We start from the raw sequence: 12,351 nt of genomic DNA, 5'->3' as shown, positions 1-12,351 counted from the left end.
CATGTAGATCTCCAAAACTGTTAAATATTTGTAGATGAAACATTCCACACAGAGACAAAACTATGTGTAGTTCTGATGATGATGATGATGATGATGATGATGATGATCCTGTTCCTTGCATGTATTGCAATCTCCTTGCATGTATTCATATGTTGCAGGAAGTAGATGGTATAGTGGCTAGTGTTGATGAGACTCGGCATGGCTTTGAGGACGGAGACCACGTCACATTCCATGAAGTCCAGGGCATGACTGAACTCAATGAATGTGAACCGAGAAAAATCAAAGTGTTAGGTAAGGCGACTGTCTGTTGTCATAATGGGGGACCACCTCCCTGGTCTAGTGGTTGAGCGTCCACCCGGAGAGCGGAAGGTCCGGGGTTTGATCCCCGGCCGCGTCATACGAAAAGACGTTAAAAGATGGTACTTGTAGTTACCCTGTCTGGCGCTCGGCATTAAGGGGCTAAAACAAGGACTGGTCGGCTCGGAGTCAGTATACTGTGTCTGAGTGGGGTATTCATGTTAAACTGCGACATGGTATCTCAGTGAGCTAGCACTATAAATCGGCATCAGTCCAGACTAGTACAAGCAGCCACACAAACGCACACGTACATGCATGTCGGTATAAAAGTGCAATAATCTTGGACGCGAAGTTAAACCCAATTTCACCTCACCTCATAATGTGGGGTTAAAATGACCACTAAAACTGCTAGTTGTGGGTTTCAGGGGCATAACATGGTGCTTAGCTGCCAACGTCTCAAATGTTTCATAACTGTTATGTGGGCACGGGTGGCCCAGTCATCTAAGGCGCCGCAATTCGCTGTGCAGAGTTGCATCCCTTGGGCATGCCAGAAACCTATAATTGTGGGTTCGAATCCCAGTTCGCCGGATTATGTTTTTAGGTTTGTTGGCACTATACCCATGTTCGTGGGTTTCACCGAAGTGGTAAACGTCTAAGACCTGCATCACTTCGGTCTTTCCTCCCACATCAAGCTGACACGCTGTGATATAACTGGAATACTGTTAATAGCTGCGTTAAACCCACTCGCTCACTTATATTTGTTATAAATTTGCAACTAAAATAATATTTCTTCTGTAATACTAATAATAAGCCAATCTAGGTATGCTTACTGGTACAGATACGTACAGATACACGAATATATGAATGTAGTTGTAGTATACAGTCTATTTGTTTAAGGGCCGGTCGGGTAGCCTAGTGGTTAAAGCATTTGCTCGTCACGACGAAGACCCGGGTTCAATTCCCAACATGGGTACAATGTGTGAAGCCCATTTCTGGTGTCCCCCGCCGTGATATTGCTGGAATATTGCTAAAAGCGGCGTAAAACCAAACTCACTCACTCACTATTTGTTTAACTTGTTTCTTGTGGTAGTGGTGGTTTGTAGTACAAGTTCCTTGTATCCTATTGCAGGGCCCTACACATTCAGTATTGGTGACACAAGCGGCCTGTCTGACTATGTACGAGGAGGAGTGGTGACAAAGGTTAAATTGCCAAAGACTCTGAACTTTGTAAGTACTGTTTAGGAGGATGTGGTAGCCATTGTTTTGTTTCCAAAGCCTGACCCATTTAACTCTTGGTGGTGCAAAATAGACAAATTCTGATAAATGTTAACATATTGATATGAGGTTAATTCCCTTCAAGAAATCTTGAAATAGTAGTTTTGAAAATGAATTTAGAAAACCATGTAAAAATATTGCAAACATCATGTTTTGACCTTTGTAAGCTAGGCACGAGAAAATAGATTGGTCTGGTTGTATCTAAAACATGTAAGTTGTGAACTGCGGTATAGTTACTGAATAGTTGATACTTATTGTAAACTATGCTTTTACCCTTGAACACCGGCCATTGCTACAGTTAAGTTTCCCTGCTCCTTAGTGCGGGATAATATTGTTTGTTTGTTATCCATAACAGCACGGAAAGTATTTATGTATTTCACTTCTACTGCAGAAATCGATCAAAGCGGCCTTGGAAGCTCCTGAGTGTTTGACTACAGATTTCGCCAAGTTTGATCGACCTGGACAGCTTCACATAGCTTTTCAAGCATTGCACGAGTTTGTGAAACAGAAGGGGGCTCTGCCAGCACCAAGGAACAAGGTAGGGTACCGGAGCAATACAGCATGTGGTATATACTGGCATATATAGCATGTGGTATATACTGACAAATATAGCATGTGGTATATACTGACAAATACAGCATGTAGTATATACTGACAAATATAGCATGTGGTATATACTGACATATATAGCATGTGGTATATACTGACAAATACATGTAAAGCATGTGGTATATACTGACAAATACAGCATGTAGTATATACTGACAAATATAGCATGTGGTATATACTGACATATATAGCATGTGGTATATTCTGACAAGTATAACATGTGGTATATACTGACAAATACAGCATGTGGTATATACTGACAAATATAGCATGTGGTATATACTGACAAATAAAGCATGTGGTATATTCTGACATACAGCATGTGGTATATACTGACAAAGCATGTGGTATATACTGACAAATACAGCATGTAGTATATACTGACATACAGCATGTGGTATATACTGACAAATACAGCATGTGGTATATTCTGACAAATACAGCATGTGGTATGTTCTGACTATATAATGACAAAAGCAGCATGGAATATGCTGTAATGACAAAAGAGCGTGGGATATGTTGTAATGACAAAGGCAGGGTGGGATATGTTGTAATAACAGGCAGCATGGGATATGTTATGACAAAAGTAGCATGGGATATGTTGTAATGACAAAAGAGCGTGGGATATGTTGTAATGACAAAAGAGCTTGGGATGTGTTGTAATGACAAACAAGTAGGATATGTTGTAATGACAAAAGGGCGTGGGATATGTTGTAATGACAAAAGAGTGTAGGATATGTTGTAATGACAAAGGCAGCACGGGATATGTTGTAATGACAAAAGAGAGTGGGATATGTTGTAATGACAAAAGAGAGTGGGATATGTTGTAATGACAAAGGCAGCGTGGGATATAATGTAATGACAGAGGCAACGTGGGATATGTTGTAATGACAAAGGCAGTGTGGGATGTGTTGTAGTGACAAAAGAGAGTGGGATATGTTGTAATGACAAAAGCAGCGTTGCCAGTTTGTTCACCTAGGTTGTCCTGATACAAAAGGGTTCTCCTCTCTGTAGGCTGATGCAGATGCCTTCCTGGCGGTGTTCAAAGAGGTCAACTCTAAGTCAGCTGCAAAGTTGGATGAGTTTGATGAGAAACTTGTGAAGGAGTTTGCCGAGGAATGTCAGGGAGATGTGTGCCCAATGGCTGCAATGATTGGTGGCGTCACGGCTCAAGAAATAATGAAGGTAGGATTTCACAAACTTGTCTAGTTTACCTCTTTTTTTACCCTAATGATAACATCAGGCTGCTGTTGTGTCTGCCAATTCTGAGCCAGGAATCCACTGGCGATTCATTCTGGCCAAGTAAAACTGATGCAACTGTAGGTCATAATGCAGGATTGTAGAGAAATTATATATCGACCATAACTTGGTTTAAGTTGCAGAAATCATGAGAATCGTTTGATTCCAGAAGTAGAATGAAGCCCTGACCTCTAGATTTGATGTGGTCTGGAATCCACAGATTCTCATGTTTTCTCCATGACAGAATCCACATACAAGGGCACAGTGCGGTCTCATTTGGTTTAGGTCACCACTCTTTCACTTGTATGTTGGAGACAAAATTGTAATTTGTAATAGGGCCTTTTGCTACAAAGGTAGTTTTCAAAATACTGATTTTGACTTTAGACTTAGCAGAAACGAAAGTAGGCGTGATTTCCGGAGCAGAGCTAAAAAAACTTCATCATTTTTCATCCAACATGTATTAATCAGGGGATGAAGTGGTGCCTTTTGCTATTTTAGGATTTTAAGAAAATATAACAAATTCCTGTTTCCATGGCAACAAGTTTGACTTTCCCTCTGTTCATATTGGTGTGATTGTCTGGCCCATATCTCTATAAGCAATAGGTATTCTTTCATGACACTTTCCACACACACAGACCTGGGCCTCGTTCCTCAAAGCGATCTTAGTGCTACAATGTTAAAAGTATAAGGCTTGCAATCACCTTAGCGCTAAGATTGCTTTGAGGAACGGGGCCCAGGTTGTTAACTGGTGCCTTTTGCTATGTAGGGATTTTTAGTATTCATAAAAAAAATTATTTGCATGGTTTGACTTTCACTTTGACTCTCACTTTTCACTTTGAGAAATACAAAGTTCCGAAATCCCAATTCCATGGTATTGTTTTGATAGCTCAATAACTACTCTTGTATTGACAGACAAATTAGATAGAGATTCTCTCATCAAGCGTCACTTAAAGTAACAGTCAAATGATTTGTTCTTTCAAATTTGTTGTGGCAGGGGGATTTATCTTTATGATGACTCTTTGTTTAAGGCTGCTGTGATGTATTTGATTCTGTATGCGAGGTATTGGTTGTTTCAGGCGTGCAGCGGGAAGTTCAGCCCTGTATTCCAGTACATGTACTTTGATGCCCTGGAGTGTCTGCCTGAAGACAGAAGTGTCCTGACAGAGGAGGAATGCAAACCTGTGAGTCATGAGATTCTTTGTGACATTTCAGAGCAACCATCATCCACTGAAACGATGGCAGTGGGGTCGGAAACATTTGGTTATCGACCTGTCTTATTGTGTAATCAGCCCCATGAAGTGGAATTGCTTTGAGTTACTTGAAATGTTAAGGCTGCCACCACCGGTGATCTTTCTAATGTCTACTGGGCAAAGATTATTGACAGCAGAAGTTGTTCTTCCTTTGGCTTCTTCTGATTGGCCTTGACCGCCTCCTTGGTCTAGTGGTAGAGCGTCTGCCTGGAGAGCGTAAGGTCCGGGGTTCGATCCCTACCGCGTCATACCAAAAGACGTTAAAAATGGTACTTGTTGTTACCCTGTCTGGCGCTGTCCGGCATTAAGGGGCTAAGACAAGGAGTCAGCTCAGAGTTAGTATACTGTGTCTGAGTGGGGTATTCATGTTAAACTGCGACATGGTATCTCAGTGTGCTAGCACTATAAATAGGCATCAGTCCGGACTATATAGTACAAGCAGCCACACACACACACACATACATGTGCATGCACGTCGCTATATAAGTGCAATAATCTTGGACGCGACGTTAAACCCCATTTCGCCCCGTCACCTCTGATTGGCCTTTGGGAAATTCTTTGGGTCATGGTCACGAGAAGTGGAACTGCTTTGAGGTTACTTGAAATGTTAACGTGGCTGGTGACTTTTCTGTTGGGCTGCTTGAAATTTCTATCCACCTGCCCGACTGCCTGGCAGATAATCATAGGACTACCTAGTTACATTCAGTTTTATATGTCTCCTTGTAGAATCTCGAGTCATTGTTGGCATTATTTCAACTGAATCAAGACATGATTTGTCTCATACTTTTTCCGATTTTTCAATATTTATAAAGCGATTGTGGCAGGTAACTTTGAAGATTGGCAGCACTTATGGATCACCTGCCCAACTGTCATGTTTGCTTTTTAAATTATTTCAAACGCTGCATTTCAAACTTTTATGCTTGGTATATACCTCTTCAAGGATGAGGACCCGATTGAAAAGGATTTTACGTGCAAGTGTTTGCAAACACCTCTAGTTTAATGAGTGCAACTCTTTAGACTAACTAATGTTACTTGTTTGTTAAACTTAATGCCCATTTTGACTGTTTAATGATCGAAGTGGATCGTATGTTATGCCGTAGTCTGCATTCGTCAAGCTAAATTGACTGTAAATACACCATCCTCGTCCAGGCAAACCTGATGTTGACCATGTGCTTACAAAAAAATATAGAAGAGCAAGAGTCTGGTCACCATTTTTCAAATCTGAAATCGCTGAGCTGCTGTATTTTTTGTTACCAAATATTGCTGACTGAAGCTGACAACACTGCCTCTGACTTGTATATGTTTTGCATGAACAGTGATATTTTAGAGTCTTGAGTTATTTAATATTTTCCATTTAAAGGTCAGAGGTTGAAGTTTATTTTACAATTCTGTCTTACAGAGGGACACACGCTATGATGGCCAGAGGATTGTGTTTGGAGAAGAATTTCAGAAGAAGATCGGTGATCTCAGGTACTTCTTGGTAAGTAGTCTTAAAAACTTGCTGGTTGAAGGGATGAGTATTGGAATCAATCTGTAATACCGTGGTCAACGTAATAAGCGCCTTGGGTGTTCTCAAATTTAGAAATAGGGGGCTCTTATTAGAATATAATTTTAGTGAGAGAAAAAAGAGAGAGAAAAAAGTTGAAAGATCGTGAATTTTGTGGTTTATGCTAAAAGCCTGAAATGATACAAAAGAAAAGTCTGTGTGTATTATACACGACAGATATAATTTCCAGAATTTAATTGCCCATAATAAAGGGTGCATATAACACACTAGTGCGGATTATACAGAAATAAATAAGTCTTGTGTACATTGATCAATCAATCGTGTTCACTAGCCAATATATTAACAAATATCGCCATGGGCGGGGCACTTATTTCGTCAAATACGGAAAATGAAATTTGAGTATCGTGGCCTGTTTGTGCATCAAGTGTTGTCCATCGTAAACATCTCATAAACCACTGGACCAGTGAGGTTGAAACTTCACATGCACGTTCCCGCTGATGAATTGTGAAGTTTCTAGTAGTGTTCAGTATGCCTTATGGTTGTTTCCAGGTTGGAGCAGGAGCTATTGGCTGTGAGATGCTCAAGAACTTTGCAATGGTTGGTTTGGGATGTCGTAAAGGGAAGGTGATAGTGACAGACATGGACACAATCGAGAAGTCCAACCTCAACAGACAGTTTCTCTTCAGACCCTGGGACGTACAGGTATGGACTGTAGTCACGCTGCCAGTTGGAACATGATGGGGAAGTACGGCATGTCAGGAGTTACTGCTCGTCAATCACTGGATTGTCTGGTCCAGTCTTGATTGTTTTCTGGACGCCCCCATGTAGCTGAAATATTGCTGAGTGCTGTGTTAACAAAGCAGCCTGAGATGGAATTGGACTTAGTTTGTAAATAAACTTTCTGGGACTGCCAATACACTTAAGCTTAGTTTCTATGATGTTCATAGATGAGAATCTGTTGTTGATTTTGTTATGTCGAGGGTCACTTTTGTGATACATGCCATAACAAAATAGTGAATATACACACAAATAATAGCCCTCCACAGTTATTTTAATTCTACAACGGCTCTGTTTTGAATTGTATTTAATTGAAGGAAGGTTGTCTGTGGCAAATTCTTACTCCTCTGAACAGGGGGCACGGGTGGCCCAGTCGTCTAAGGCGCCGCGATTCGCTGTGCAGAGTTGCATCCCTTGGGCACGCCAGAAACCTATGATTGTGGGTTCGAATCCCGGTTCACCCCGACTATGTTTCTAGGTTTGTCAGCACCATACCAGTGCTCGTTTGTTTCATCGAAGTGGTAAACGTCTGAGACCTGCATCACTTCGGGCTTTCCTCCTACATTAAGCTGACACGCCGCAATATAACTGGAATACTGTTAAAAGTGGTGTTAAACCCAACTCACTCACTCACTACTCCTCTGAACGATACGAAGCCACCTCTGATGATAAGATAGCTATGAAAAACGATACGTGGTTTATTTCATTTTAAAACATTGTTCTATCATCTCGTCATTTCTGGAGATTTGAACATACGCTCGCAACTTGATGACGTTACAAATTGGATGATGTTATGTTTGAGACAAAAGTGTCTAGTAAGTTGTTCCCCATAGATGTAGCTAGATAGCGCAGATGAACACAATGGCCAAACAATCACACCCAAAAGTGGGAGAAAAGGTGCGCATAAGCAACAGGAAAATTGTGAGAATACCAAACTTACACCCCACCCCCACCTTGGAGTAAAACAAACGATAAACAAATCCGATAAACAATTTCTCCAGTACAAGTATGTCACTGAAAATATAGATAACATTCTGCATTTTTAACATGTGTAGCAGTTTCATGCCTGCTAAACTGACCTACCAAACAACATCGTGCCATCTATGACAAAGAAAAGGTGCTAAATATTTTCCAAGTGAATGACTTCTGTTAGCAGAAACAGACATGATAGGGCCACTTTTCCTGTTGCAGTGATGCTCGATCCTTGTTCACTCTGTTGCCATGATAGCGAGAACTACAAAAAATGTTTCAGAAAACCAAGTCCTCGACTGCAGCTAATGCTGTGAAGCAGATGAACCCCAGTTTCAACATTGAGTCCCGAGAGGATCGGGTGGGACCAGAAACAGAGAATGTGTACACAGACGAATTCTTCGAGCAACTGGATGGCGTCACCAATGCCCTGGATAATGTAGACGCAAGTGAGTAGCATCTGATCAGGAGGCTCATTTTTGGAAGCCATGTTTGTCTGGAATATTGCAGGGTGGTCGGGTAGCCTAGTGGTTAAAGCGTTCGCTCATCATGCCGAAGACCCGGGTTCGATTCCCGACATGGGTACAATGTGTGAAGCCCATTTCTGGTGTTCCCCGCCGTGATATTGCTGGAATATTGCTAAAAGCGGCGTAAAACTATACTCACTCACTCAACTTACTCACTCACTCATGGTGGGATGGGATGGTCTAAAGGTTAAAGCATTTGCTCTTCGAGATGAAGGTCCGGGTTCAATTCCTGACATGCGTACAATATCAAGCCCATTCCTGGTGTCTCCATTAATAACTGGAGTTTTGTTAACAGCAGTGTAAAACCGTACTCGCCGACTCTTTTCCTGGATCAGTGTAACAAGTCCCTCAAACACTAGGGCCAGGTACAGCAGCTATAGTAGAGCCTGCAACAAGAACTGCCTCTAACTTGGATCTCTACCAGTGTTTTGCTTGAAAAATAGAACGAGTGTGAAAAAACTTGGACCAAGTATGAATGATACGACCAGTAGAAGGTTCAGGATGTTTCAAGTGGTGATGCCCACTTCGGCACGTGCAAAATTGAAAGAGTTTGATTTTCTCCAGATCTGACAGGTTCCGTATTTGACATAATAAGCACCGGGTGCTCTAATAAGCGCCCACGGGGATATTTGCTGATATATTGGCTAGTAAACACCCCTTCAGATTGATCAATGTATACAAGACTTATTTATTCGCGTATATGCACACTCGTGTGTAACATGCACACTTAATTATGGGCAATTAAATTCTGGAAAAATATATCTGTTGTATATAAACATTTCAGGCTGTCACCATAAACCACAAAATTTATCTTTCAACTCTGTTTTTTTTTCCACCAAAATAATATTCTAATAAGAGCCCCCTATTTCTAATTTTGAGAGCGCCCTGGGCGCTTATTACGTTGAATACGGTATATTGAATTGAGATTGTTTGAATTTGTTCATGCAAGTAATGCTAAAACTTGCATTGGTAAAAATGGGCAGATCCTCTCCATATACGATACAAGTATGGTATTGCTGGCAAATGAGCCTCTGATCCGATGCTTCAGTACTCAAAAGACACACCACACATTTTGTCTGATTGTAAAGTATATCAAAACCAACTCGCCACCATATGTGCTATGCTACAAGCTGCATGTGAAGGAAAGCGAGGGGTGGAAGGGAGGTAACTCTGGGGTAAGCTGGTCGGTGGAGAGCGCCCCCTACTGGTGAGACATGTTTTGGTTCCTGAGATGGAAATTGTGCTTTGTTGCATCAGGATAAGTTGGCTGATGTCATAAATATTCTAATTTATTGAATGTCCTCCTTCCAGGAATGTACATGGATCGACGGTGTGTGTACTACAGCAAGCCCCTGTTAGAGTCAGGGACACTGGGAACAAAGGCCAATGTTCAGGTAGGCATTGAGTGACAGACAGCTGCCAAATAGTGGTACACTATTGACATAAATGTCAAGTTCTAATTCTGTTCAATTTATTTAAGCATCAAATTTTTGGTTAAGCATTGGGTGTTTACAAATGGGCCCTGGCTGATAGTATGTCCTGAAGGCGTAGATAGTTTCTTGACTTTCCTCATAATTTCGACCACTGTTTTGTATTATTACATAATGGAAAGTTTTCTGCCATATTCAGTCTTCCCAAGACTATAAAAGTTCAGTTTTCACCCTTGCCAAACAAGAGTCTAATTATGGAGTTACATGTTGGCTTGACTAACGTGTCTATGCATAGTACAATCAAATCACGTAACGAAATAGACATCTGGTTCGTAAACTGCTGTGCAGATTTCGGTCAATTGCAGGATTGGCAAAGCATGAATGCTTTTAATCTAGTTCCTAGGGTATTTGATGCACTTTGCGAAGTAAGACCCGGACTTTTACAGTCAGTTAACTCCCTTGCCTCGGGAAGATGTATTCAGTGGCCATGTTGTATGCAGTGACATGTCATTTGACGGATGCACATATTTTTTCCAGTCAGGTCTGATAAATTAACTGTATGAACCAGAGTTACTTAAAATAGAATGTGAATTAAGTATTCCCTAAACTTAAGCCAATCCGATGTGTTCATTTGTTGGAACCTTACATTATTGTAGCTACTCCGTTTGATACTGTAAATCTTGAAATTAATGCGAGCGTGAATTAAATGAGAAAAATGCGAATAGCTGGAATATTGCTGATTGCAGCGTTTAACAATAAACAAACAACAAATTAATTCACAAGGGGTGATGCTACCTAGTTAATTTGTAACATGCAGTCTATGCCCAAACCATTTGAGGCTACTAAATCTAATTGTCTCTTGCATCATATTTTGGAAGATTTTAGTGTTGGTATGTGGACCATTATTAGCTGAGGTCATGAGAAAAAGATGCTGACCGAACATGTTATGGTTGTCATGGCGACATGGGGCTTCAGCTGATGCTGACAATGTGATGTATTTGTTGTAGGTCGTCATTCCTGGTGTAACAGAATCCTACTCCTCATCCCAAGATCCACCAGAGAGGTCTATACCCATCTGTACTCTAAAGAACTTCCCCAATGCCATAGAACACACTCTACAGGTATGTTCACTTAAAACATTACACGTATATTAATCCGGGGTGGAACAGGTCTTCAGCAACCCATGCTTGGCGTAAAAGACGACTATGCTTGTCGTAAGAGGCGTCTAATGGGATCAGGTGGTCGCTGACTTGGTTGATGCATGTCATCGATCCCAACTGCGTGGATTGATGCTCATGATGTCAATCACTGGATCCGTCATAGCTGTAATACTGCTGAGTGCGGCGTTAAATAACAAGCAAACAAATATCTATAAAAAATACATTGATTGGGTGGTAGGTCTCTGCGACTTGCTTGATTTTGCATCACTTTACCCCGACAATGTTGGATGTTGTTTATGATATCAGGATCTGGTTTGTTTTGTGCAGTCTGGATTATTTACTGCTGTGCAGCTGGCATTTTGCTTAGTGTAGTGTTACACACTCAGAACATTGTCAAGCTTTCTCTAAGATGCTGTAATAGGTTAAGAAAGGGTAATAATTGTTGTAAATTATTTTCATTTTGTAGGGTTATCACAGCTTTGGGATTGAATCAGGTCACATAGAAATTTGATATTCCAGGGGTCGAGTCATATAAACAATGTTGCTCCTCAAAATCTAATACTTGTACTGTGACCCCGTGAAGATTTGGTGTTAGAATTGGTCTTCAGCAACCCATGCTTGTTGAAGAGGCGACAAACGGGATCGGGTGGTGCGGCTCACTGACTTAGTTGATGCATCTCTTCGTTTCCAATTACATAGATTGATGCTCATGACGTCAATCATTGGATTGTCAGATCCAGACTCCATTTGTTTTCCTGACCACTTGAATATTGTGCTAGGTGCGCTTGTTTGAGTCCATTGTCTGATTTTTGTAGTGGGCCCGTGACGATTTTGAAGGCATGTTCAAACAGCCGATGGAGAGTGCCCAACAGTATGTCACAGATCCCAAGTTTACAGAAAAGACTCTCAAAACACCAGGATACCAGTCTGTAAGATTCCAGAGAAAAGAAATTTGTTTTATGGAAAACCAGTATTTAAATAGTCACATGTCTGTGAACATGTAGCATGTCTACTTAGATGAAAAGAATATTGTTTCTTTCCATTTCATGATTTTGGAGATTTGCAGCTATTAGGAAAGATTAATGCATAATAATGATTGAGGTGAGCACAAGGGAGCATACGGGTGGCCCAAGTCGTCAGATGTGCTCCAGTTTGCTGTGCAGAGTTGCGTCCCTTGGTCACGCCAGAAACATGATCGTGGGTTCGAATCCCGGTTCTTTTCCATTATGTTTTTAGATTTGTCAGCACCATACCAGTGCTCAGTGGTTTCACCAAAGTGGTAAATGTCTGAGACCTGCATCACTTCGGGCT

The 12,351-nt window shown here is 41.1% G+C and overlaps 1 protein-coding gene across 3 annotated transcripts in view; it reads left to right on the top strand.

Moving 5' to 3' along the window:
- LOC139444592 (ubiquitin-like modifier-activating enzyme 1) overlaps positions 1-12,351 on the top strand; it is a 38,503-nt gene that overhangs the window by 13,908 nt on the left and 12,244 nt on the right. For all 3 annotated transcript variants that reach the window (XM_071225491.1, XM_071225493.1, XM_071225492.1), the window contains exons 8-18: positions 159-291; positions 1,427-1,524; positions 1,964-2,110; positions 3,196-3,366; positions 4,497-4,601; positions 6,070-6,150; positions 6,727-6,879; positions 8,207-8,372; positions 9,762-9,844; positions 10,888-11,001; positions 11,856-11,969. In XM_071225491.1, the coding sequence (XP_071081592.1) occupies positions 159-291; positions 1,427-1,524; positions 1,964-2,110; positions 3,196-3,366; positions 4,497-4,601; positions 6,070-6,150; positions 6,727-6,879; positions 8,207-8,372; positions 9,762-9,844; positions 10,888-11,001; positions 11,856-11,969 (1,365 nt within the window). The remainder of the gene's footprint in view (positions 1-158; positions 292-1,426; positions 1,525-1,963; positions 2,111-3,195; positions 3,367-4,496; positions 4,602-6,069; positions 6,151-6,726; positions 6,880-8,206; positions 8,373-9,761; positions 9,845-10,887; positions 11,002-11,855; positions 11,970-12,351) is intronic.

This window comes from Haliotis cracherodii, unplaced genomic scaffold (genome assembly GCF_022045235.1).
Source record: "Haliotis cracherodii isolate W230 unplaced genomic scaffold, xgHalCrac1.p SCAF_6, whole genome shotgun sequence".
NCBI lineage: Eukaryota > Metazoa > Mollusca > Gastropoda > Lepetellida > Haliotidae > Haliotis > Haliotis cracherodii.
Note: the sequence above shows the minus strand (reverse complement) of the source record. Positions and strands in the feature narration are given on the sequence as shown.